The following is a 27,929-nucleotide window of genomic DNA, read 5'->3' on the forward strand; positions in this document are numbered from 1 at the left end:
TTACCAATAACTAAAGCGGAAAAGGACAAGGGCAATGAAAAATGAGGACGAGGGCGAAAATGAAGATAACTACCAGCATCTAATGAGGAAAAGGAGCATTAATAAAGACGATGACGGGGACGAAAAAGAAGATAATTACCAATAACTAAAGAGGAAAAGGACAAGGGCAATGAAAAATGAGGACGAGGGCGAAAATGAAGATAACCACTAGCATCTAATGAGGAAAAGAAGCAGTACTAAAGACGATGACGGGGACGAAAATGAAGATAATTACCAATATCTAAAAAGGAAAAGGACAAGGGCAATGAAAAATAAGGACGGGGGCGAAAATGAAGATAACCACTAGCATCTAATGAGGAAAAGGAGCATTAATAAAGACGATGACGGGGACGAAAAAGATGATAATTACCAGTATCTAAAAAGGAAAAGGACAAGGGCAATGAAAAATGAGGACGGGGGCGAAAATAAAGATAACCACTAGGATCTAATGAGGAAAAGGAGCATTAATAAAGACGATGACGGGGACGAAAATGAAGACCGTTACGAGCACCATCAACGGAAAGGGACAAGAGCAGTGAGACAGACGAGGAAGGGGACAACAATAAAGAGGTTACTAATATTGTTAGAGGAAGACAGCAGCGAGAAAGACGAGAACGAGCAGGAAGATGATTACCGTATCGTCGTTAGAGGAAATAGGTAAGAGCAATAAGAAAGATGAGGACGTGGCCAAGAAGGAAGACGCTTGTCGCAACACAACTCACCGGTGGGCAGGAAAGGTCGCAGGTCATGAAGGGTCTGGTTGAGGCAAGAGTTGAGCTTCTCCTTGTTGTCCACGCGGCATTTCCGGAGTTGCTGGGCTGTTGGGAAGACACACCTGTTAGTCCTGCATCCAGGTGGTAGGGCGTGGCGAGGCAGATACATGAACACTTATATAACTACATGATTAAAGATAACAATAATACGTGGGTATGATTTACATTTATGATCTGAAGGTTTTGTTTGGTAAAAAAGACACTGGCCGAGTCGGTAACAGGCATAGGACAAAAGGACAAACAACTCTAACACCTGCAGGATTGCAGCATAAAACGTGCCCATCTGTGTGTTACGCTTATTAGCTTATTATTATAACATTATTAGCAATGCTAATAAGGTTCTGAAGGTAAGAAAGCCCGGTAAGACACGTAGTAATGGGCGAGTTGGATACAGCGAGATTCAACACACACAGGCAAGAATTAGTTTACCAACAGAGTGATAGATGAGTGGAAAAAGTTTGGCAGCCATATTTTAAGTGACAATTCGGTGATGCCTTCAAGAAAAGTTTAGACAAATTCATGGACAGGGAAATAAAGTGGGGTAAGGTTTACAGGAGCTGACTTGTATAGGCCTATACCGGCCTCTTGTAGACTCCTTATGTTGATACATTTATAATTATTTTCTTCTTGAGTTGTGTTAAGTGGTTTACGTTTTTAATAAAAGTGTATGACCAGTGTTATGTAATGTGGTGTCATAAGGGTGTCGGAAATGTGAATGGATGTGTATGGTAGGTGTGGTGTGTACATGTTGGCACTACGTTGTACATCTTATTAGTATAGTGCAGTGGGAATGAGCACGTTAGTGTTGTAGTACATGTGGTGTGAATACGTTTTATAGTGCGTCGTGGTGACCTTCAAGATAAGCAAAGGTTTATGCAAATGAAATATAGATTTAGGAAGCAAGAATGAGAAAAACATGACGGACAATATATATTTTTCTTTGTTTTTGCTTAATTAAAGATAAGACGTTCAAGGTAGTCATGCTCATTGTTCATGTTTTATTTTTCTTACATCTTCTCATCCTTGAACCTATCCTCTTTTTCCTCTCAGGCGGATGCTGGGAAGTTTTAAATACTGAGAAAGGTTACGCCGTGCACCCCGGAAAAAGGGATAAGGAGAAGTAAGAAAACAGAACTGAAAAATTTCCAGACTTATTTGATGAGAGAGAGAGAGAGAGAGAGAGAGAGAGAGAGAGAGAGAGAGAGAGAGAGAGAGAGAGAGAGAGAGAGAGAGAGATACACAGACAGAGACACAGAAACAGACACAGAGACACAGAGACAGACACAGACACAGACACAGCGATAGTAGTCAGTAGTTTGGTTGTCATTGATTCCATAACCATTTTTTTTCACGCAGTAGAGATAAGCAAAAGGAGAAAAATCCTACCAACTCTCATATCAACTTCGAAATTGAGACGAAATTCTTAAACAAGGGGATGAAGCTTACAAATGATCGACTAACAAAATAATCCTAAATCACAGTGGCATGGGAGAATCCTTGGAAACAGAAAATAATGCCTGGAGACGTGGCCTTTAGAATAATACTTCCTGCCTGGAAGTGACTATCAAAGTGAAGTGTAGCTCCAGATAATGTGATCAAGATTGCCGTTTTGGGGTCTCATGGTCGCCGGGTGTTGGGTAATAAGAGGATAGGTATGACTGGCAGGACTAACTTTTTTTATTTTACTTCCTTTTGAAAGCGTGCTGTAAGGAGGTCCGCATTATAACTATATACGGAAAAGAACTGGCTAATATGTCTATCATTTTTCCATTTCTTATATCCGTATGACAACTAAGAGGAGAGGGACAGTGGTTACCTTTCATAAAAAATAAAAAAAATGTATAGATGTTCTTGCAAATGTGATGTGTTTATTTATGTACTACTAAAACTATAAAAAAAATTAATGTATAGATGTTCTTGCAAATGTGATGTGTTTAATTTTTACTACTAAAACTAAAAAAAAAAAAAAAAAAGAATATATAGATGTTCTTGCAAATGTGATGTGTTTATTTTCTACTACTAAAACTAAAAAAAAAAAAAAGAATATATAGATGTTCTTGCAAATGTGATGTATTTATTTATGTACTAAAGATTCACTACCATTGCATCTCTTCCTCTTGGCAACACTGATAAGACTTGCGCCTTCCTGTGCAAAAAAAAAAAAAAAAAAAAAAAAAAAAAAAAATTTTCATAAGGTTTTGTTGGTAAGAGAACCGGGTAGGACACGAAGTAATGGGTTTGAACTGGATAAATTCAGATTCAACAGGGACATAGGCAAAAATTGGTTTACTAACAGGGTTGTGGATGAGTGGAATAGGCTTAGCAGTCATGTGGTGAGTGCCAATACAATTGTCACATTCAAAATTAGATTAGATAAATTCATGGACAGCGATATTAGGTGGGGTTAGATACACGGGAGCTTAGGTTCAAAGGAGCTGCCTTGTACAGGCCTACTGCAGACTCCTACGTTCTTATGTTCTTAATTAAAGTTTTTTGGTTAGTCTCCTCCTTCATCCCGTTCCTGATTCCCCCCCCTCTATCGAGACTTCCTGCCTCAGAGAGAGAGACAGAGAGACAGAGAGAGAGACAGAGAGAGAGACAGAGAGAGACAGACAGAGACAGACAGAGAGAGACAGAGAGAGAGAGAGAGAGAGAGAGAGAGAGAGAGAGAGAGAGAGAGAGAGAGAGAGAGAGAGAGAGAGAGAGAGAGAGAGAGAGAGAGAGAGAGAGAGAGAGAAGGGGCGGGAGGGGGTACTAGTATTCGCACAAACATCTCAAAACAAAAAGAGACAAGCTGAATAAAAAAAATATGCAACCACGAGACCAAAGCATTCGAACTCGCAAGGCTTTTATTTTTATCTCCCCCTCTTCCTCTTCAACCTCCTCTTAATCCCTCCTCCTCCTCCTCTTCACTGATCTTCCGCTTCCTCGAGTTCCCAGCGGCGGCGGTCTGACCTTGAATATCGTGTTGGAGCCGGTGATTGGCTGACCCTGGGGCTGACCTACACATTTTCTGCTCCTACGCTTGGTACTGCTACACCGGAGAGTACAAAGTGGCTCCTCTGCGATTTGTTGTTTGTTTGTTTATGTGTGTGTGGGGAGGGAGGTTGGAGAGTTCATATTTGGGGTGGGTGCAGCGTTACCAAATTATCGTACACAGACACTCAGCACATCGTATTTTCCGGTTTCTGACGTACAGCTTTCGCAAAAAGACACCAGTGAGTAATGATTTAAACGATAACTTTAACTGGAATTTCGTTATCTGTGTGGGTAGGCAAGTTTCGGGGCCTGGAACTGATAATCGCGATGTTTTAAGTACGATAATTTGGCAACGCTGGGTGAGTGTTTGAGCGTGATAGGGGCTGTGTGTGTGTGTGTGTGTGTGTGTGTGTGTGTGTGTGTAACACTCCTAAATCACCCGTTTGTTGCACGTCATGACATACAGCCTCGGGGAAGGGCACGTATAGGAGAGGAGTCCCCTGAAGGAATGTTTTTTGCCCCTTTCATAAACACACACACGATTTCCCTCAGTCATGACCGATTCCTTTTTTATTAATCTTCCTTTGGTTATAACTGGATAATGTGCTACCTATCTTCCTTCGGTAATAGTAGTGGGTGAACGTTTTTTTTTTTTTTTACAACAAAGGAGACAGCTCAAGGGCACAAAAAAAAGGAAACTATAATAAAATAAAAGCCCGCTACTCGCTGCTCCTATAAAAAGAATCAAAACATACTATTTTTTTTTTTGTATCAACAGACGACCGCAAGGTAAAAGGACAGGTTAAGGGTATTCCCCGTGTCAGTATGTGAGGGAAATACAAACCAGTTTTAGCTTGTAATTTTGTGTTGGGGCAAGCTTTGTCAACGATGGGTTATCAAAGAAAATGGATTTGATCTTGGAATAATTGACGAGGGATATTTTTTTATGAGAGATAGAGATATAGAGAGATAGATAGAGAGATAGATAGAGATAGAGAGATAGAGAGAGAGAGAGAGAGAGAGAGAGAGAGAGAGAGAGAGAGAGAGAGACATCCGGGAAACGTTCAAGGTAAAAAGCAACCCCAAGAAGAAGAAGAATGCGTTTCCTGAGGGGCAGAATTTATGGGGAAGTTCTCTCTGTTTTTCCCGCCGCCAATTAACAACTGATGACATGATCTGAGTCTCATTAGCTCACGACCAAAAGGTATAATTGAGCATTAACAGACAGATTTATTTGCTTTTAGTTGCACTTGCCCACGACAAGCAAACAAATATCCTGAACGTGGGAATGTCGCCTATAACGTCGTATTAGCCTATAACTACATATAGTCTCCATCAACAATAGTGTCTGATGTGTCTTTTTGAACCGTTTTTCAAGGCATGGCCAGTTGCTTATGCTGTTTTTATTTAGTATCAATTTGTACGACTTCGACTGTAATATGTCGACCTAACTCAGAAATCCGCCAATTCTAGTTAACTCCGTCCCCAAAATAGAATAGAATAGCAGTGGCGGGCACGGTTCCGCTAATCTGCTAACCGCTAATTAGCGAAGCCGACTTTTTCGTTAGCTGATTACCGTTTTCGCTAACTTTGTAAAAAGTTAGCGAACCAATTAACTTCTGCTAAATGTAGTTCCTCCTACGCTAACTTTAAGTTCACAAAAAAAATAACGCAGGTTTGTTCTTGTCCGTTAAGGCCAGACACAGCACCAGTTGAGCCACACGGCGCATTAATTACAGGGCTTCCATTTTTGGGTAAATTACTCCATAAAGTAGGGGAATTGGACAATTATTAGGTAAACTAGCTTTTTGTCTAAGCTAAAACATATTAAAATTTCAGTTTACTAGGTCTGCTTTTAAGGGTATTAGAGCCAAACTACTAACCCTAAGCTAAATCCATATAAAAAATTAGCGGTTAGCGGTTAGCGTTAGCTTCCACCAATTTCTTTAACAGTTTATCAGTTTAGTATAAGCGAAGGTAAGTTTTTAGTTAGTGGATTACAAGTTGGCGAAGCTAACGTTTCGGTTAGCGGTGCCCATCACTGTAGAAAAGTCCGAATAACCACATAACTCAAGAAATACTAATGCGCCAGTTAAAAAATCTGTCATGTGTGAAGGCAACGAATCACATGTCATAACCGCGTCGCGAATCTCCTGCTACATGAAATAGTAAAGTTGGTGTGTCAGTGTGTGTGTTGGGGAGGAGAGCATGCGCGTGGGGGTACACAAATACTAGGTGCCTAATAAACAACTACTACTACGCATTTCAGCAGCTGTGTTACCTCGATTTTCTGGATTTTCTCGGTAACGAAGTGTTGGATCACCATTATACTTTGCCACAGTTTATTTCACACTTTGCGCTAATTTCTGACTGCATAGTGCATTACCAGACTATGTGTATGAGTAAGCTACATACTCATGACAGTTAAAAGAAAATCCCGATATCCAGAGACAGTACTCGGACACAATCATCACTAAGTCAATCCCTAGGGCCGTATTTTGAGTCACCATCGCTTCTCACAACTATTTCTAAAGGTCAAAGAGGGGATCAATCTGTTTTTCATGTGTTTTTTAAGGTTCATAGCACAGAAGAAGGGTCAGACTACCACCAGGGTCATAAAACTACCCCTGGAAAGGCCTACTGCTCCTACGAAAGCCATGTCAAATATGTGAACTTGGGCGACGAAATGTTTTAAAATACGACCCCTAGACCCAACCCACCTCTCTCCCCCCACCTGCATCATCCCTCCTTTTCTCTAGCACTATTTACTTCTCCCTCCCTCAACCTAAACCCCCGCCCCAACCCCTCTCCCTCTACCTCTATATGTAGTCAGAAATTAGCGCAAGGTGTGAAATAAACTGTGTCAAAGTATAATAGTGATCCAACACTTCGTTACAGAGAAAATCCTGAAAATCGAGGTAACACAGCTGCTGAAATGCGTCAGAACAATTAACGAACCTACACCATACAACTGTACACTCCGACGGTCTCTCCTTCCCCACCTGTACCTTCTCCACTAACCCCTTCCTCTTCTTACTATTTGCTTGATTAAAAATAATAAATAAATAATTAAAAATAAGCTGTGCGTGGCCTCGGTGCTCTCAGGGTAGTAATTATGTTCAAAGTTCCCCTACCAAATTTTCCTGGTTTGACTCTGCACCAGAAAATTTTGTAAGTGTTCTTTTGTATATGTTTGTGCTAATAAGACTCCTGCCCCGACATTTCACGACCATGAAATTTACGGGCACGTGGAGGGAAGACACCAAAATTACGGGGCAGAGGAGCCCCATCCCCCCTCGCACAGCAGTAAACGAGTGCACGAACTGCCGACAGAAGAAAGGTAACTAAACCTAAATGAAAAAAGAAAGTATATCAACTAATAACGTAGACATTTTCTTCAGTAGCCTTTGAATCTTGACGAATCAGACCTCATTTATTGCTCCCTGCGAGGAGTAAACGAAAGTAAAAGTAAAAGAGGATATTCAGTCACTGCCGAGTGGCCTAAGTCTACCCACATGCTGTCCAGAAGAGCACCCATCATTCTCTCTTTAAAAGAAAGGGTCATTGATGAGCTCCGGGGGGCAGCATGAGACAACAAGATGGCGTCACTATAAACACTTGCTTGCGTCACAACGGGCTCGGGCTGACCATCAGGCCCCTCCGAGAAAGTCTACCGGTGCCATAAGCGGACACGTAAATAAAGTAGTAATATAAATAGTAATAGTATTAGGAGTAGTAACAAATAGTATCAACAGAAGGTCATCACGTTAAAATTAGGCTTAGGACAGTGTTGAAGGACGTGCATTATGAAAAATAATAATGAGAAGAGGAAATGGTTGGAGAGAAAAGATGCAGGACATTCAGGGAAAGAGGGAAGGAGGGAAATTACCAACATAAAACGCCGATGAAAGAGAAAGTTGACCATAGCAAACTTTCATTCTTAGAATATCTCTCTCTCTCTCTCTCTCTCTCTCTCTCTCTCTCTCTCTCTCTCTCTCTCTCTCTCTCTCTCTAGTTTCGGTCTATGGCGCCGGTAGGCTTTCTTGATGGGAGTCTGACGGTCGGCCTCAGCCAGTGTGTGTGTGTGTGTGTGTGTGTGTGTGTATAAAGCCATCATCATCCCTCCTCCCTTCACACGCGCCTAAATATTTGCGTCCAGTGAAAGTTCTTTGCACTCTTCCTTTGAGTAAGTAGAAGCCTTGTATTACTTTCTAATAACTCTCTTCTAATATTCTCTTCTTGGATTTTTTTCCTTCACACCCGCCTGTTCTTTCGTCACAATAACACGAACCGGACGCAGGTATCCGCCTCAACAAGGCTGGCTCTCGGGAAATTAACACACACGCACACACACACTCCACCGTCCCCCCATAAACACAGTGACATGTATTCTAAGCTTTCATAATCATCTTCATATGTATGTTTATCATTGTGTCATAGTTCACATCTGTGTTTATTTATGTACTTTTAATATCAACATGTCTCTTCACATTAGATGTAGACCGTGAGCTCGCGAGTCTGAACGCTGTCTTCCGGTGTTTGTGTTCCTGTCATTAATGTCTGTGGTTTGAGCTTCTCCGATATGAAAAGAGTTTCGTCGCTCCTAAAACCCTTACAATGAGAAGAATCTGCAAACCTCTACACTGACACAGTTTAAATGCTACATCGGTCACACTGTCACACGCTACATCGTGCTACATCACTGCGTCGCGGAGTCACTGTCTATTATCTCCCCATGGTCACGCTTGATGCTTCAGTGATACACACTCGTATACGCTGACGGTGCTATACGCTGACCTCACATTCCTGCACGGCTCTATTACCTCAACTGCGTACCTGCGTGTGGGAGGGCGTGTTTGGCCTTGGGCGTCGGGTACAGTCACTCATTAGCAAAGCAAACATCATGGGTCGGGGGATCCATCAAAAAGTAAATGTGGTGTGGTTGAGGAAAACACTAATACAACCAAAATAAAATACAATGTTGGTGAAGTGGTGTAATAGTGAGTGTGAGTGAAAATTGCGTCGTGGTTATATTTTTGGAGGCGGTGGCTGAGTCGGCAGAGTGACGGCGCCGCGTTCAGGAGGACGCGAGTTCAATCCCCGCCCAGTGCCACCAAGCTGGGATTTTTCAGCCGCCGCCGAGTGGCTTAAGACCACCCACCCACATGCTGTCCAGAAGACCACCTATCAACCCGAACTCTAGATTCTAGGATTAAAGATGAGCTCCGGGAGGGCAGCATGAGCCAATGCAAGATGGCGCCACCACAAACACTCGCCTGCGCCAGAACGGGCTGGGCCGACCATCAGGCCCCACCGGGAAGAAGCCTACCGGCGCAATAGGCCGTGAGGTAAAAGAAAAATACTTTGATAGCTCTAGTTTATGTTACGAATTAGACTAAAGACTAAGGTCGATATTCTCAGACGCTTTCGCTTCTCACATGAACTGTTTCTGAAGGCTAAAACGGGGCTCATTCGGGTTATAATCAGTATTTTTTAAGATTCAATGGACGGAAGGGTCAAACTACCAGAAAGGCAGTGGTGGGCACGGTTCCGCTAATCCGCTAACCGCTAATTCGCGAAGCTAACTTTTACGTTAGCTGTTTAGCGTTTTCGCTATCTTTGGAAACGGTTAGCGGACCAATTAGCTTCCGGTAAATGAAGTTCCTCCTCCGCTAACTCAAGTCTACAAAAAATTCATACAGGTTTGTTCTTGTCCGTTGTGGGCAGACACAGCACCAGTTGAGCCACATGGCGCAATAATTCCATGGCTTCCACTTTCGGGTAAATTACGCCTTAAAGTAGGGTAATTGGACAATTATTAGGGAAACTTTTGGGTGTTTTAGGGTAATGCATCTTCCATTTCCAAACTCTTTGAACTCGGGATTTAATAACAAGAATTCGATATTTTCCACCTGACAAGAAGTAAACTTAAAATAATAAAAAAAAGGGTCAGTCATGGAAAAGAGTAAAAAATGCGTAAATCTGCGGGAAATCTTCGGAAAAATATACGGAGTTAGGATAAACTGGAGGCTTCCTGCTCTTCTCTTGTTGTTGCTTGTTGGGCTCTTTGTTCAGTTAAGCTGCGACGTTGTCATCGTGCAGTCGCCGCATCCATTACTGTCGACAGCCTTGTTTATCGTTATCGACGTCATGGAAGATGACCCGAATGAAGACTTTTTTGTTCCGCCTGAGGATGTTGACCTGTTAAGGAGCCAGCAGCAGCTGTGGGTGAGGCGGACGACACTCAGGCTGACAGTCAGGAGTCCCAGAAGTTCCAGAAACCGTGGCCCCACCAGAAGTACTTTGTCCTAAGATCAAGAGATATGACGAACGCCAATGTCTAGTACTTTCGGTGCGTCATGTGCCACCCCAAGAAGACCATCATTAACGGACAGACGGCGAGCCTTTACAACTTGAAGTCACAGGTCAAGGACACAGCCAGCGCATGCCACCCAGTTTGATCATCATCTGATTTCAACATGCTATACCGTTCTGGGCAGCTCTATGTCTAAGCTATAACATATTGAAAATTCAGGTCACTAGGTCTCTTTTTAAGGGTTTTAGAGCCAAAATACTAAACCGAAGGTAAATCCGTACACAAAAATGTTAACGGTTAGCGTTAGCTTCCACTAATTTCTTTATCATTTTAGCGGTTTAGCGTAGGCGAAGCGAAGTGGATTATCAGTTAGCAAAGCTAGCTTTTCGGTTAGCGGTGGCCAGCACTGCATAAGGGTCATAAAACTACCCATAGAAATGCTAAAAACTCCTACGAAAGCCTCGTTAAATATGCGAGCTTGTGCACCGAAATGTTTAGGTTGAGAATATAACCTTAAACATTTTACATGAACATCCAGGCCTTTTCATAAAACCTGTACTTCTTATTTAGTCCTAATTACGAGGAGAACCAGACGTGTTAGGAACTAGGTAGACACCCAAACACAATTTATGGTTTTGTACTCAGAACGAAAGGCCCAAAACCACAAACATTCAGGGATTTTTCAGTTTACGTTCGTGGAGTTACGCAATCCTGCCCACGTTAACCAGGCGCGTGGGGCACCCGAGACCGGCCAAGCAACCTCTCAAGGCCTCTATTCTCAAACCTGTCGGGACCGACACATCCACGTTTGATAAGCCTTTTGTAGAGTTTTGGCATTTCCACGGGTAGTGTTATGAGACTAGCAATAACTTGGCAGGGCCTCTGCACGGTGAACATGAGAAAGCACCCATGAGAGCCTGAATAATTTCCTTTGTGGCCTTTCAAAAGACTTGTTGTGAGCGCCGAATGCATCTGAGAACACGGGCCCAGGCATCCAGGCATCTTGTAACACCTAATTACCGCAACACATGCCGAGGGTCCCGCTGGGCTCAGTGTTGCCGGTCCAACAGGTTTCACTTTTAATGGTCCAACGGTTCGGAAAACATGTCGTACTGTTACTTGGTTCTTGTCTTGTGGCTAACTCATCACGTTCCTTTGACGTGCGCAGCCTATTGTTTACTCTTGTCAGCTGTTGTGTGTTGAACTCTTTATACTTTTTTTTTCTTTATACTTTTTATTATCATCTTTATAAAGCGTGGAGTGGTACGCACGAGCCTATCGTTTTCCTCCGTTTTACTTCTTGACGTTCTCACCTTTACGTTGTGCAAAATTAGTGGACCCCAACAACACTGACTACTGTTACAAGACCTACAAGTCCTCGAGGATACCAGCCACTAATTCAGAAACATTTTACTACATGCCATAGAAAGGGAAAAATCTATCAAACAAGACACTTGGAATTTTGCAACCATAAAACGCTCCGGTCATTAAGCATTACACAAGTACCGCCGACTACAGCAGTGACACAGCAAGGCCGCGAGAAGCGCTGAATGGGATCGGGCGGCCTGCGACGGGGACGAGCCTGCTGACCAAACTGGCTAAACGTAAGATTCCCTGCATTCCGCGGAGGGCTGCTGTTGGGAAGAACTACAATCTCGTCCTGACGCGGAGTGAATGAGGAATCGTCGTCAAATGTCGGTCAAATCGCTCGCCTCAAGTTCACTTTCATTTTCGCATTCGGCACGTATGTGCATATTCAGGGTTACCACTCACTACCTACATGTACACTTATATACTATCCACAAAGGGCATGCGGAGGGCTTTGCCGTTTGCTTGATTTAAAGTCAAACAAACTACGTATATAATATTAAAAAAAAGAGGGTATACTTAATTTTATAGGTGTGTTGAGAGCTTCGATAACTCACAACTTATCAGTTTAAAGGAATAATTTTGTACAAGAAAAAATGAATCGTCATTGTGGCACCAAAGATGCCAACAAGTTGTCTCAATCAACAAGTTTTGTTCCCATGGTCCGGGCAGGTGTACTGCTGCAATCGTTGTTACCAGCATAGGAATGAGGGAAGCTGAAGACCGTTTAACGAAGCTAAAATGGCATTAAAGATGAACAGATATTTATCCATATTATCCGGGAAGCAAATCCATTAATCACATTTTTGAGTTATCAGACTGATTTCCGTGTCTGCACGTTACAATCAGTAAACGAACCGGTTTCGCCTAAGGAATTGTGTCGTGTTTTTAAAATCTTTAGTAAGCTCCTGACCCCCCACCCTCCCCACCCCCGAGTAAATTCTTCGCCGCTTTGAGAAGAAATTCGCTCCCCTGTGAAGTTTTCTGTGTGAGAAGTTGGGTATCTATGGTTGAACTACTGGCCGAGAAATTTATCGTATTTGATAATTTTGCACTTTGAAATAAACCAGAAGCTGCATTTGGGAAAATTCATGAATGCTAAGTGACGGTGTGAAAACCTCTCGTCTGTGACTGTTGTCTGCATGATAGAAGCAGCCGTTTGTGCCAGAAGTGTATTTCGTCATCACATCTGACACCACCAGCACAACGATCCTTCCCACCACCGGAGTGCGACAGTTGCGACAACGCGACGGTGTAAACTTCCACGTCATGCTGCGAGGAAGAGGAGAAGGAGGGAGACAGTCATAGGCCTCGCAAACTTTTGTATTGCGCCGTTATGCTGTGACTCGCTGTTCATAAACGTGATCAATCCTAATCTTGGATAAATAGCGAATGTTTTTTTTCCTTCCCAAGGTCGCTTTCTGTCGTTCTAGGCCTAGAGATTCTGGTTGTTTGTCTTCATGACTTTTTCTGTCTTTGTACTTGTTTTCTTTTTCATGCGTCTCTGTGTGCTCGAGTCGCTGAATGTCTGCTGGACCTAATTTGCATAACCTTCTCATAAACTCTTCATAAACTCCTCATAAACCTGCTGCCACCGGCGCCTAGGGTTTCCAGCATTACATGGTAGGTTGGGGCATGCGCGGCGAGGCGGCTGTGAAAGTAACTATTCCGATGTAGGACGTCCCATTGACCGGGTCACTTGACCCACGCAACCGGTTCAAGCTGTGTGTGTGTGTGTGTGTGTGTGTGTGTGTGTGTGTGTGTGTGTGTGTGTGTGTGTGTGTGTGTGTGTGTGTGTGTGTGCGCGCGCGCGCGAACTCGGGTAAAAAGGGCATGGCCACGCATAATATCTAAGGACAGATGATTCCCCTATAAAAGTCCATAACCCAAATGGTTACTTAATCACTGACAGCAACGAAAAATTAATGTATCAAGCATCAAGCACAAGGTTTGCCGTAATGGTGCTGGAAATTTTTTTTTTCTTTTTTGCCATCAGCCGATTGTGGGACAGGGGTAGTAATGGCAAAGTAAGGGGGAAGAGGGGGAAGGAGAGGGAGTGGCCTATATTAATTTCTTTATCTACACATCTACCAAGCCGGGCAGGTAGCAGCGGGCAGGTGTTCAGGTCTCCGCGGCTGATGGTGTCCGCGATACAAGGCTTCAAAAAACACCAACAGCCCGTCAAAGAGACCAAACCTCACAAAGCCCCCCAGCCAGGCCACCCTTCCCCCCCTCTAGCCATAGTCCCTTGATCATTCTGTTTGCCTGCCTGCCTGTCTGTATGAGAGACAGAGACAGAGACAGAGAGACAGAGACAGAGACAGAGAGAGAGAGACAGAGAGACAGAGAGAGAGACAGAGACAGAGAGACAGAGAGACAGAGAGACAGAGAAACTTATCATTTTCACGAATCGGCAAACAAACACTTTTAATGCCGTCCCCTCACCCTTCCCGCAGAGGTTTAGCCGAAGTAATCCCTCTGCGGGCCTTCCCAAGATGACATTGGATCCTGCACCGACTGTAAAGATTTCAATCATCAGTCAACTGTATTTGTTTGTGGTATGGCCTTCACTTAGAAAACCTCATCCATCTTCAAATATCTGAGCTAAATAAAGAAAAGATGCTAAATTAAGACTGAGGGATTCCACAAGATGTACCCGTGGATGTATCTATGTATTTTTATCATAGGGATATAATCACGCGCCTTAGTTCAACGCATTATACAAGTCTGGGAATAATACCCAATAAAGTTTAAGTTAAAGAATAAAGTCTTTTGTAAAACTACAGTGCAGGGACTAATTTATCACTGTACAAAGCCTTTAGGTAATTTGAAACTGGTGTTGGCAGGTGTGAGGGAAAGTGGGGCGGTAAGGGAGGGGAGCGATGGGCCTTGATAACTAACAGCGTCCCCGAGGAAAGATGACAAGATTGGACGTCACGTAGCGCTCTCTCTCTCTCTCTCTCTCTCTCTCTCTCTCTCTCTCTCTCTCTCTCTCTCTCGTGTCTCTCTCTGAAGGATAACTTGCGAAATTTCTGAACACAACAAATGCTCGGCAAGTTTACGTTGATTTCAAACAATATTCTCGGGCCAAGGCATGCAGGAAAGAGAACGTGGAGTGGTGCAATTCTGCTGGTCTCTGTTTTCACTTTAAAACAAGAGTGAACAAATCTCTAAACCAACAACTAATACCATCAACTAAATAATATATCTTAGGCCTAATTCGCTTGTGAAGAAGTGTTGAGCATTCTGGTTTGAAATACAGCTAGCGAAAAGAAAACCTATCAACGGTGAGAAAAATATATATAAACTAAAGCACCTACTCATCAGAAATCTGCTACGACCATTCATCACAAATGTTCAAGCTTATAATACTCTCCGGTTACCATGAGGAGCCAAAAGGAGGAATTAACACTAACAGGGAGGAGTGGTGTCGAACTATCGCAGTAGACCCTCTCCATAAACAAGGCCGCGTTTCACAAACAAGGCCGCGTTTCAGGCCTATTGGAGTTCAGAGTGCTCGTTATTTCCGGATCGGCCGCCGTCATGGGAGGGACAAGATTGGACACCTGTACCACCTGCTCTCACCGCACCTGAAACATGCTGGACGTATACACCTGGGCCAAGAACTGACACTGACCTGTATACTATGTGTCATGATTCATGCTGATAAGTAAAAAAAAAATATGAAAATACTCACTCCCTGGATCATAATAATGAACAGCATATCAAGTCCTTTTAAATATTATTTCCTAAACACGAAATTATGTTGACCTAACACAGTTATCCGCTCCCAGCGTATGTGAAGATGTTCTTAACTACTGATTTCTCGATCACCACCTCTCCTATCACTACTACAGTCATTCCTAACAGTGATAATCAGCTTCCAGAACAAAAACAAACTAATGGAAACAAAGAAACAACCTATCAGGGTCCTTTAAAATTGATTCCTTAATTCCAGTTTCTAAGAACTTCGCATACATTTTCCATTAATCAACAACCTACCCCTAACTTTTTTCCAACACTTAACAAGATGACCTTGGCCGGCAGAAAATAATCCGCCATGCAAGGTCAGAGGCAAATCTGCTGGGGCCAGTGGTCACCAGGTGGTCACACAGGTTTGGCCGGTGTCCCACGAGCGTGTTCATGGTCACGGCGAAGAGTTACCAGGCCGGGCGACGAGGGAAACCACACGAGAAAAAAAAAGAAGTTTAAGGAAAAGACATTGTGCATGTGCGCGCGAGCACGTGCGTGCGTGCTTGCGCATGTGCGTGCACTTGTCTGTCGGTCTGTGTGTCTGTCTGTATTTGAGCGAGAAAAAATATAGTTCCACGTAGATCGTGAACTCTTCCCACTTTTATTTATTCTGGATAAATAAAAAAATAAAAAAATAGGACCATGCCGGGTTGCTGATATTTTGAAAGTGTTATAATCGGTTTCAGCATGCGATGATAAAATGTCATAAGTATGAATAATGTTTGGTGAAAGGAGGATCGACACGTAAACAAAGCGAGTGAAAATGAAGGAAACACGGCAGCAATAACATATGTGCGCATTTCCTACGTAATCCGTGTCTTCTTGCATTTCTCTGCCCCTCTCTCTCCCTCTTCTGTGTCTGTCTGTCTGTGTCTGTCTGTGTCTGTCTGTGTCTGTCTGTGTCTGTCTGTCTGTGTCTGTCTGTCTGTCTGTCTGTCTGTGTCTGTCTGTGTCTGTCTGTGTCTGTCTGTGTCTGTCTGTGTCTGTCTGTGTCTGTCTGTGTCTGTCTGTGTCTGTCTGTGTCTGTCTGTGTCTGTCTGTGTCTGTCTGTGTCTGTCTGTATATATAAAGTATCCTGTTGAGGCAGGCCATCAGCTATACAGGGAGCTGTGTATCTATTTTGAGAGATGTGGCTAAGAGACAAAGTGTGCAGGGGGGAAGCGTCTAGTGCTATTGAGGGAGGGGGGGGGGGGGGAGATGAATACTGGGTATGGAGATGCCTGGAGGAGGGGAGGGAGAGTGTAGTGCTGTGGGGAGGGGGCGGAAATAGGTTGCTGAGGAAGAGTAAGAAGCTGAGGAGAGATGCATAAGATCAGTTTGTTGAGAGGTAAGGGGTTGCAAGAAGCGGATGAAAGATAAAAAAAATTAGGAGATTTTTCTTAGAGTTGCCAGTAACACACAAAAGATCCTTCCTTGGTATCGTTGTTTTTCGTTGGTCTAAGATTGTAGTAAGTTTCCTTTACTTCCCTCACGCCCGTATCATACTCTGCTCCCAAAACCAGCAACCCCCCCCCCCCCCCACACACACACAATTTTATCCTCTTCTCTTCAGTACCGCACCCCCCTCATAAACAACACACACAAGAAAAAACGAACAAAAACTATTCACCCTTTTAACACCACCACACCATCCCAACACAGACCAAGCCAGGGTCAGCAAACAGATTTTACACGGCAAGGGACAACAAGACGACGCAACAACACATCGAGCGACCTTCAGCGGAACTAGACACGAAGCGAATAACAATGCTCAGCGACACACACACACACACACACACCATCCCTCATCCTACAAACGGCCTCTGTCAAGATAGGCTTTCTACTTCCTTTCCACGGGGACCCAACGATTGGCATGCTGCGAGGGTGTTAGGGTTGCAGGGGCTACCTCGACTTTGATCAGGGCGGGAAGGTTTAAGGTCACCACCATCTTCGACATGGGTACAGCAGGACAAAGGAAGCAAGTGGTAACAGTAGTGACGGCAACAGTAGTAGTACATACAGGTCGTAGTAATAACAGTAAATTGTATAAAAGTAGCAGCAGTAGCGTTAGTAGTAGTAGTAGTAGTAGTAGTAGTAGTAGTAGTAGTAGGCTTTGTAGTATCACGAATAACGAAAGCATTCCTTTTGAAGGCCACACAACCAGGAACGTCATGCATTGTTTAGCATATATCTTTTTCTCTCAAGAGTAGTGGAATAGAAAGTGATAGTATACAAGGGCGGAAGTAAGACCATTAGCATTATTAATCTCCGTAACGAGTAGCTAATGGCAACAGTAGTACCTGTGTAGTAGAAGTAACGGTACTACTATTACTAATACAGAAGCCCTCACACGGGAGTAAATTTATTAGGTGCATCGACTGTGTAGAAAAAAGGTGAAGTTCCATGGTCAAACACAAGGCATTATTAGTCTCCAAACCAAACTACATTCTCCTTAATGTTCTTTTTTCTCTACTCCGCATCCGATATTAAAACAATTTCCTGTGTGGTTTCATCAAATGTCTTGCCTTCTCTATCATCACCAAACTCTATACAAGGAATTTTCGAAGTAATTTGTATTGGGCTTGGGGAGTTTACACACCTGGTGTGTTGGACTGTGGAACTGACACAAAGAATCAGACATACACATCAGTTTGTTACTGTGAAGCAATGAAAACGTAGACATCAGGAACATACAACGTCTGGGCCTCTAACGAGAATACAGGTAAAGTTGGGGGCATAAGCGCGTGGCCCAGGTGCTCACCTCCGTCGCACTGGCCCTGGAGCCAGTGATGGGAAGAGCATTACCCCTGGACAAGGGGGCAGTGTGACATCCCGGGTTACCACGGTTTACCTTCCCCAGGTATCCATTTATCGACCAGCCTTCAAGGGTGGATGAACAGCTGGGTAAAGCTACGGTTACACTAGTCAACGAAACGCTTGGAGTCCAACCTTAAACAGCTGTCCATCCAATTCTATCTTTGGACGAGTGGTTAGATGAGTCTAACCTTGCCGTTGGAGATTTTTAGGTTTCTGCCTTTCCAACGGCGTCAAGAGGAAAAGAAGCAGAACAACAACACATGCGCCACGCTGTGAGCTGCTTTCCCGGAAGAAAGAAAACAATTGCCATCACGGCGAGAACAGCTGAAGTTATGGCGCGTAGGGAGAGGAAATGTTTACACCGCAATGGTAGTCAAACGAATGTCTGCTTATTGCCACTATATACATTCTATAAAATTTTATTCCTATTTCAAGAAATTTTTATACTAATAAATACTTCATCTCTAATGACTGAATAAGCTGTATACTTTCTTTTCAAATATGTCATAAATATGAATACTGTATAACTTAGATCTTCAGTTTTCTTCCCTTGGATGAGATCCAAGGGAAGGATACAACGCTACTGGCGAGGTAACTTTCCTCCAACCCTACGCTTGGATTCCAAACTAAATCCTCCAACCTTGGACGAAATTCAAGCGAATCGTTGGAATCCAACCATTTCGTTGACTAGTGTAACCGTAGCTTGAACTGCACGCCAACTATCCGGGCAAGGATTCGAACCCGGGCCCGCGAGCTAGGCGTAGCTAGGCACGCTAACCACTAGACCACGGAAGTGTGAACATAACAAAACAGCATAACAAAAAATAAGTGAAAGTTGTAAACATCAAATTAACAGCATACAAGCAATAAGAGGCAAATTATTATGCCGGAAGAGAGGAGAAACGCTACCAGCAAGACCTATGAAACAAAGACGAACTGCTGTGGTTGGGGATTGCAACAAACCCTACGAGGAACTACTGTGACTACGATGACGAAGCTCCTCGCAGCGACAACAGCCCACACGAATCTCAGCTCATTCGGACCTAGGCTCGTTCGGCTCCAGCTGATTCGGATCAGATTCGGCTTTTTTGCCGTGGCTGGTTTGGACAATCATGTCGGCTCATTCGGACTTTCGAATCATTCATTCTGAAAACCTTCTGGCAGTCGCGAAACGAACCCAAGAAGGCAGGAGGGTCCCCAAATTACTACTATTAGAAAGTAGTCACTGGAGCACAATGTTGGGTATTTACTGTGATGTGCTTTACTTTTGACTGTTGGAAGTCTATAACAAGGCACACTATTGGATTAGTTTATGAGCGGTTGTTAAATGCAAGAGTTTTGTCTTTTTGCATCTACGTCAATTTTATTACTACGCGACGAAGGGCGTGCCTCGGCCTGCAGGTCACCTTGGGCAGTGGCCTCACCCTTGTATCTAGGAAAGCTTTGGTCACGTAATCGAGTGACATTTGGTAGACTTTTTATTTTCGCCCCATAGCCCTTGACCTGACAAGGCCGAACTAAGTAAAAAGTGAAATAATAAATGACTTCACAGAAAATATATATGGATGTGTATCTATTCATTCATTCTGTATCTGTCCCTCCATTTATTTATCTACTTACCTATCTATCTACTTATCTGTATCTATCTATATATCTTTCTTCAATTACCATCATTGCCAACGAACCATGCAAGAAAATGCCGAAACCTATAAACCAATAAAATAATTTATAAACCATAAAAATATAAAAATTATCCGAAATATTTTTTTCTCTCTTCGGCCAGTGCATCAAGTGTAAAGACTAATGATGAATGAAAGCAAAACTTGAAAAAAATCGCGTTAAGAACGTCGAAACACAAAATGCAGACATTTATAAAAAAAAAGTAGTCTAGCCTCGTTTTATCACTTGATCGGCGTAGCAGCAGTGACCGGTGCTGATGGACGAGTTAACTTAGCGCCTCCACAACCATACTACACTCAAGTGACCGCCTCGCACGACAGCGTACAGAAAGTCTCCCCCTGCACGATGCCACACCCTTGCGTGTCCTTCTCTGCCTCCTGTGACTGAACGACGAACGAGGTTTGTTTACAAGGTAATAAGTATTCAATCACTGCCATAGCTATAAATATCGTGCCCTTAGCGACAGCTCTTGCAGCCTTTAACATCAGTAAAAACATTCTTTATCTCGAGTGCTTGGATATATACACAAAATAGTGTTTGTTATGAGCAAGAGCGCTACTTTTTATATATTCGTGAGTTATTTCACATTAACACTATGACAAGAAAATAATAAAGTCGGAAACTGTAAAACTTAGATGGATCGAGGGGGGCGGAGTGTCACCCTTTCGATGATCACAAATACATTTATATTTACTTGTCCGTAGGTGAATTTATGGAATATCAAACAATAGAACTTTTCATTACGGGAATTGCATCCATCTGGGTCACTGAAATGACCTACGAAGGGTCTAAAAGATAGTTTTACATCATCTAAAGTGGTAAAGGATTTATCGTATTTCTTACCAGTAGTTTCATTGTTACTTTTCTATCGTCCTAACAAACTGATCGCGTGGCACTGCAGCGAAGAGCGCAGCTCACCTTCACGATGCTACGCACCCTTCCTCGGCCTTCCCTGCCTCATGGGACTGAATGGCAAACCGAACGTCTTTGTGCACTTTGCTCATACTAGTTTCGCTGAACATCGTGAACATGGCTGTTTTATCGTATAACATTCACACTCTTGCATCACTAAGAAACTATCGTTTATTTAGCCATCGCTATATCGTATGGGTTTCACAGTCATTTACATTGCTGTTAAAATATTGTACAAACTACTATCTCTACCATCGTATCCTATGGGTTGAACAGTTACACCGCTATTTTGAACTATTGCCCTGACACCAGCACCGGCTTGCAGATATCACCAGATGGTTAAAGTTTCGTATGATGTAAACAGCCACTTCCAGTGCTGTTCAACCACCTGCACCAGCTCGCACAACAATCCTGAAAGGAAAAATGCCAGGCGGTGCCGCGCGGGGAGTCCAGTGAGGTGGGTTGTGCCGCCACGGGCCACCTTTCGCTCTTATTCAGTTTCACTTTCAACGCCGCTCATTCTGGAGGCTCGGCCGGACACGCCAGGCATAGTCACTTTCTCCCGGAATGTGTCAAAGGAAGTTAATGAACAGGAAACGAGTCAGCAGTGTTGGTAATTAGTCTCTCTCTCTCTCTCTCTCTCTCTCTCTCTCTCTCGTCATTTGAAGGCAGCGCTGGAGGTTGCTTGAAGCGAACTGGTGTTTCATTTTGATGGTCACGAGTCGGAGGAAACATTTCGGACAAGCGGATAAATGGGCGAAGCATTGATGTTCTCGACTCTTTATGTTACCGATAAAGGTTTAAAAAAGTCGAATCAATTAAGTACATGAAAACAATTTTGAGTACTTCGACTGCTGCGGTGTGTGTGTGTGTGTGTGTGTGTGTGTGTGTGTGTGTGTGTGTACGGATGAACAGACGGAAGCAATTCGTATCATTGCCCTACAACACAGTTACAACAATGCAGCGTCATTAAGTGTGTGTTGCGGCGTGTCCGGGGAACAAAGCAACGCGAAAACAACAACATGCACTTACCGAACTCTGTGGCGGACGAGAGCGTCACCATCGCCGCCAGGAGGACCACCGCGCCCACAGTCATCGTCATCGCTCCTGCTGCCATTTCTGGAGGGCGCTGCAGACTGTTTCGTCGCGTCCGTGGTCTTCACTTTCACTCTGCGGTCACGGCTCACGGAGGGAGGAGACTGTGAGTGAGCGAGGAGTGAGAGGGCTGGCGGCCACACGTCTTCACCCAGCGAGTGCGTGCGAGATACTGTAGGAAGGTAGGCTGGAATCGGCTGAAGTGGTGGTCTTACTAAGTCCTTTTTTCTACCCCGCCCACTGGTAGGGTCTGAGCCGCGCCGAGGCACCAACAGGAACTCTTCGGAACGTCGTTTGAAGGTTACCTGTCTTGCTGTCTCATTAACATTCGAGCTCCGGGGAGGTTTTCAGTGTGGTAAATAATGCAGCAAGGATAAGCCCTGTCTACCTGGCGTGGTCGATTGCATCAGCACGTGCGCCAAGCATATTTATTTGCGTATTGGCAGTCTTAGGCAAAAACCGCATTTACTCCCAGCACGTAAAGATCCAATGTCTCGGAACCCTTTATTTTGTAACTGGATGAAACGAAAAATATAAAATAAAAAAATGCGATGACAAACATTATTATACATTTTTTTCCGATGCATTTTTTCTGCAACATGTCTAGGTAACCCCTCGAATTTCATGAGCAATTTCGTGTGAATTTGTGTGTGTGTGTGTGTGTGTGTGTGTGTGTGTGTGTGTGTGTGTGTGTGTGTGTGTGTGTGTGTGTGTGTGTGTGTGTGTGTGTGTGTGTGTGTGTGTTAAACAAAACTCTCCTTTCGATATGTATGATATGCATATGATATGATATGATGCATATCGAAGGACTGAAGGAAGGGGCAGCAGCTAGACAGAAAAAGAGCGAGGGTCGAGGTAGAGGATAACAGATGAAGCAAGACAAAAAGGAAAGAAAGTGATGGAGAGGCGACAGTGGTATTTATTTGCTTAACATAATGACGCGCCACACAAACAAAGCTGGTGCAGGCCATTAAATGTAAATGTCAGAGTGGTACTTTAAAAAACAGTAACAATACCTTAGTGTCCGAGAGAGAGAGAGAGAGAGAGAGAGAGAGAGAGAGAGAGAGAGAGAGAGCGTGTTAAGTGGTACTTGACAGGGGAAGGAAAACCGAGACTTGCTCAGCGCCAACATTACGTAACTCAACACGCGTAACAGCCAGTTAACCACCGGTGCCTGAATATGCAGATTTCCGCTTCAGCGTTATCCTTCACTCACGCACGCCCACACACAAAAAACTCTGGTCCCTGTCTCCTTTTTCACCCTCCAATCCCTCTTCTCAAGGACCATCAGCACGCTGTTTCGTTCCAGTCCACCACGGCGCTTTGTTTGCTTCTGTTTCATGATCTAGCAGATTTTTTTTTGTTTCAGCACTTCCAAACATCTTCAGTTTGGAGTGAGTGAAAACTTATTCGTCGGGTTAATAAGAATGTGTTGCCTTGAAAATAAAGTGGGAGACGTTCACTATATGGCTGTGAAGCGGTTATCAACATCATCAGCCTGGAATGAAGCAAAAACTGGTCGTGTTAGCGTGGGTGTATCTTTCCACATCCATTCGAGGCTGTACTGGAAGGGTGAAATGCATGATCCTCTATAAAAAAATAAAAAAAACGTACGACCTCCAGGGGGGGAAGTGCAGTCATGAAAAAAAAAATGAAAAAAAATAACGCGATATAAGAGAAAAGCGAGTCCTTGAAAAACACACAGGCTTCTCTCATAAACTGGGCATTATGGGTTTTTGCTCGAGTCTTGAGGGCCACGCACGAACTGATCTTAACAAGAAAAAAATACCAAGAAAAAATGCATGAAAAACGAAAAACAAAAAAATCCAAAGCTAAAAAAATAGCAACTGGAGGAACATAATGTCACAGTGCAGAGACTTGAGGAAACTGAAAATAAAACATAAGAACATCAGAACACAGGGAGACTGAAAGAGGCCGAGTGGCCAACACAGGGCAGCTCCAGAATCCCCTCCACTACTCACGATGGATGAGGAGTAGTTTCAAGGGTTACAGGCAGAGGCTTTGATCCTCGTTTACCTTTGGTACGGGCGTACACTCCAGTACCCTGTTACCTTACTGCACCCACACCTCACTCATCAGAGTCATCTTCACTAATGAATCCTTTGATAGCCTTGAATCCTTTGATAGCCTTGAATCCTTTGATAGCCTTTGAATCCTTTGATAGCCTTTGAATCCTTTGATAGCCTTTGAATCCTTTGATAGCCTTAAGAATCCTTTAATAGCCTTAAGAATCCTTTGATAACCTTGGATCCTTTGATAGCCTTAAAAATCCTTTGATAACCTTGAATCCTTTGATAGCCTTCGAATCCTTTGATAGCCTTTGAATCCTTTGATAGCCTTAAGAATCCTTTGATAGCCTTTGAATCCTTTGATAGCCTTAAGAATCCTTTGATAGCCTTAAGAATCCTTTGATAGCCTTTGAATCCTTTGATAGCCTTTGAATCCTTTGATAGCCTTAATAATCCTTTGATAGCCTTTGAATCCTTTGATAGCGTTTGAATCCTTTGATAGCCTTAAGAATCCTTTGATAGCCTTGAATCCTTTGATAGCCTTTGAATCCTTTGATAGCCTTTGAATCCTTTGATAGTCTTTGAATCCTTTGATAGCCTTAAGAATCCTTTGATAGCCATGAATCCTTTGATAGCCTTAAGAATCCTTTGATAGCCTTTGAATCCTTTGATAACCTTTGAATCCTTTGATAGCCTTAAGAATCCTTTGATAGCCATGAATCCTTTGATAGCCTTAAGAATCCTTTGATAGCCTTTGAATCCTTTGATAGCGTTTGAATCCTTTGATAGCCTTGAATCCTTTGATAGCCTTAATAATCCTTTGATAGCCTTTGAATCCTTTGATAACCTTTGAATCCTTTGATAGCCTTAAGAATCCTTTGATAGCCATGAATCCTTTGATAGCCTTAAGAATCCTTTGATAGCGTTTGAATCCTTTGATAGCGTTTGAATCCTTTGATAGCCTTGAATCCTTTGATAGCCATGAATCCTTTGATAGCCTTAAGAATCCTTTGATAGCCTTTGAATCCTTTGATAGCGTTTGAATCCTTTGATAGCCTTAAGAATCCTTTGATAGCCTTAAGAATCCTTTGATAGCCTTAAGAATCCTTTGATAGCCTTTGAATCCTTTGATAGCGTTTGAATCCTTTGATAGCCTTAAGAATCCTTTGATAGCCATGAATCCTTTGATAGCCTTAAGAATCCTTTGATAGCCTTGAATCCTTTGATAGCCTTAAGAATCCTTTGATAGCCTTAAGAATCCTTTGATAGCCTTAAGAATCCTTTGATAGCCTTGAATCCTTTGATAGCCTTGAATCCTTTGATAGCCTTAACACTGAGACTCTTACAAGGATGAAATTGAGGGATAGAGTACAAACATTTTTAAAAGTACAATATTTCAGATTTCCGATTAGAGAGAAAGAGGAAGCAAGATAATAATGCATAACTTAATTCCACAACACAACAACACGTTTGATGTGCAACTAGAAAGAGGAATGAGGAAAACAAACAAACCAATAACAAGACAAACACCAAATATTACAAGGACTCGAAAGAAAGGAAAGAGATTCATGATGCGGAAAAATAAATCACGGGAAAAGATAAATAAGAAATGAAAGAAAAAATACTTTGAAAAAGGAAATTAACAGCAGAGAGAGAGAGAGAGAGAGAGAGAGAGAGAGAGAGAGAGAGAGAGAGAGAGAGAGAGAGAGAGATGAAATAATACTGGAAACGTGAAAAGCAGAGAAAATGTCTCGAAAAGGAAATTCCCAGCAGAGAGAGAGAGAGAGAGAGAGAGAGAGAGAGAGAGAGAGAGAGAGAGAGAGAGAGATGAAAAAATACTGGAAACGTGAAAAGAAAAGAAAATGGCTCGAAAAGGAAATTCCCAGCAGAGAGAGAGAGAGAGAGAGAGAGAGAGAGAGAGATGAAAAGATAACTAGTTGAAAACGGGAAGAGGACCGCCAACGAGCACGCCGAGGATAGGTAGGCAGGCTGGGGAGGGAGCCGAAGTGTCCTTGGATGGGAGACAAAGAAGCATTATGGATTGCCGAGGCGTGCGTAGGGAGAGGCTATATAAAGAAGATACTCGTGGGGGGGAGGGGGAGGGGTTGGTGGTGGGAAGAGGAAGTAACATAGCCCAGCCAGGAGGAGGATAACTACATAGTGGGATGATGATAGCGGAGTGGTTGTGTGGAAGCGATGGTCGGTAGGGGGTCGTGGGTGTGTAAGCGATGGTCGGTAGGGGGTCGTGGGTGTGTAAGCGATGGTCGGTAGGGGGTCGTGGGTGTGTAAGCGATGGTCGGTAGGGGGTCGTGGGTGTGTAAGCGATGGTCGGTAGGGGGTCGTGGGTGTGTAAGCGATGGTCGGTAAGGGGTCATGGGTGTGTAAGCGAAAGTCGGTAGGGGGTCGTGGGTCCAGTCACACATTCACGACAATGACTCCCGGCGCCCTCCCGACATCAGACCACGCGCTGCCAGTTTTGGAATGTCGCGCTGCCAGACGTACGTAACGACCGTCGTAAGTCCATCCCCTTGAGTGCCGACCATAGCCGATGTCGAAACGACGTTGTTACGACGTCGTTGAGATGGACATCCGACGGCCGTAGCTTATTCGCGACGGGTGACAGATATCGGGGAGGGCCCCGATTGTTTTGAAAATGTCCAAAACTGTCGGCGTGCGGCCCGACGGTGGGAGGCGTGGTCTGAGTCGGGAGAGCGCCGGGAGTCATTGTCGTGAATGTGTGACTCGGGCTGTACGGGGTGGGTCATTGCCGTTTCGATATAGAGTCAATTTTACAGCCCAATGCAGCAAGTTTGTAAGCTCCCCAGCCAAACACAACACACGACGAAAATTCCTCGTATAGTGTTTGGCGTTGATATCAAAAGTAGGAATTTTTAGGTATCCACACAGGAAATCACTTTAATATCTGGTACCGAGTAGAAATAACGGATCATTATGGAGAACATAGTTTGGTTTAGGCGCTTACAATGACTGTGCTGGACTGTCGAACTGGCCCATAGAGACGGCAATGGGTGGGTACCCTACTTATGTGGTGGTGGGTAGGGAAAGGAAGGGGGTGATTGCTGGTGATAGGGGGAGAGAGGGAGGAGGTGGTGGTGGTAGTGGGTGAAGGGGGTGGTTTGTGATGGGTATGTGCTTCGTGAAGATGGAAGAGGAATACAGTACTGTATGTATGTGTGTTGGTGGTGAAGGGAGTGGTGGTAAACGTGGAAACATGGACGAGAAGGCAGCAGAAAGCATATTGGCTGCCTGCTTTTAGTGCTTTATTCAGTCCGTCAGCCACTAGAATAACTTGCGGAAAGATCAAAGCACTTCTGTACGCACTCTTGGATACGTTTAATTCACTCCCGACGCAGCAAAGTGACGGTCAATGCGATCCGATTCTTAAAGAAGCTGATCGTTTCCGTACTAACCATTCCTGCAGGAAGGCTGTTCCAGGGGCGGACGACTCTGTTCGAGGTGAAGTAAGAGGGTATGCGTGATGGGCATGTGCTGGGTGAAGGTGGAAAACAAATGTTCTGTGTGTGTGTGTGTGTGTGGTGATGGTGTTGGGTGAGGAGGTAAAAGGGAGTGTACGTAGTACGTAGTACTGATGCCGTAGTGGTGGTGGTTGTGGTGGTGGTCATACATATATGCAAATGAAGGGAAGGGGAGGTAGTCCTACAGGAGAGGCGTGCATATAGGTAAAGGTATAAACTGTGGTGATGGTTATTGTGGCAAAAAAAAGGAGGTTGGAAGGTTATGGGGCACTTTTTTTCGCTACGCTAACCTTTACCTTTACCTACTCTAACCTACCTACCTGCCTCTCTTTATCCTACTTCCAGCTTTCTATAAATCACACCTCACTCTCGCCCTCCTCCCCGAGTGTAGTGGATGTAAAGTGTCGCTGGGGGGGCTCTCAAAGAAGTGCGTAAATAGGCGAATCATGTTTAGCGGGGGAGAAACACAAAAGAAAGAAAGAAAAAAAAAATCGGCAGTTAGGAGCGACCTTCAAGTTCTTACAAGAAACTCCACCGGCGCCACGGACCTCAGTGTGGAATAAGAGGGAGAGAAAAAGAGGGAGAAAATATCGAAATAAATGATAATGGTTATGCGAGGATGAAGGCCGTGGAAGAGCACTTTTTAAGTAGTTGAGCAGCTGTGGCGATGATGATGACCGTGCCGTGATGC

At 43.8% G+C, this 27,929-nt stretch overlaps 1 protein-coding gene across 1 annotated transcript in view; it reads right to left on the reverse strand.

Annotated features, from left to right (window-relative positions):
* LOC126995532 (uncharacterized) overlaps positions 1-21,920 on the reverse strand; it is a 32,913-nt gene extending 10,993 nt beyond the window's left edge. Inside the window, exons 1-2 of the mRNA XM_050855167.1 lie at positions 21,649-21,920; positions 762-857 (exon numbers count right to left, since the gene is read on the reverse strand). Coding sequence (XP_050711124.1) covers positions 762-857; positions 21,649-21,733 — 181 coding nt within the window. The 5' untranslated portion in view covers positions 21,734-21,920. The remainder of the gene's footprint in view (positions 1-761; positions 858-21,648) is intronic.
* Between the last annotated feature and the right edge of the window lie 6,009 nt (positions 21,921-27,929).

Source organism: Eriocheir sinensis, chromosome 1, assembly GCF_024679095.1.
Source record: "Eriocheir sinensis breed Jianghai 21 chromosome 1, ASM2467909v1, whole genome shotgun sequence".
NCBI lineage: Eukaryota > Metazoa > Arthropoda > Malacostraca > Decapoda > Varunidae > Eriocheir > Eriocheir sinensis.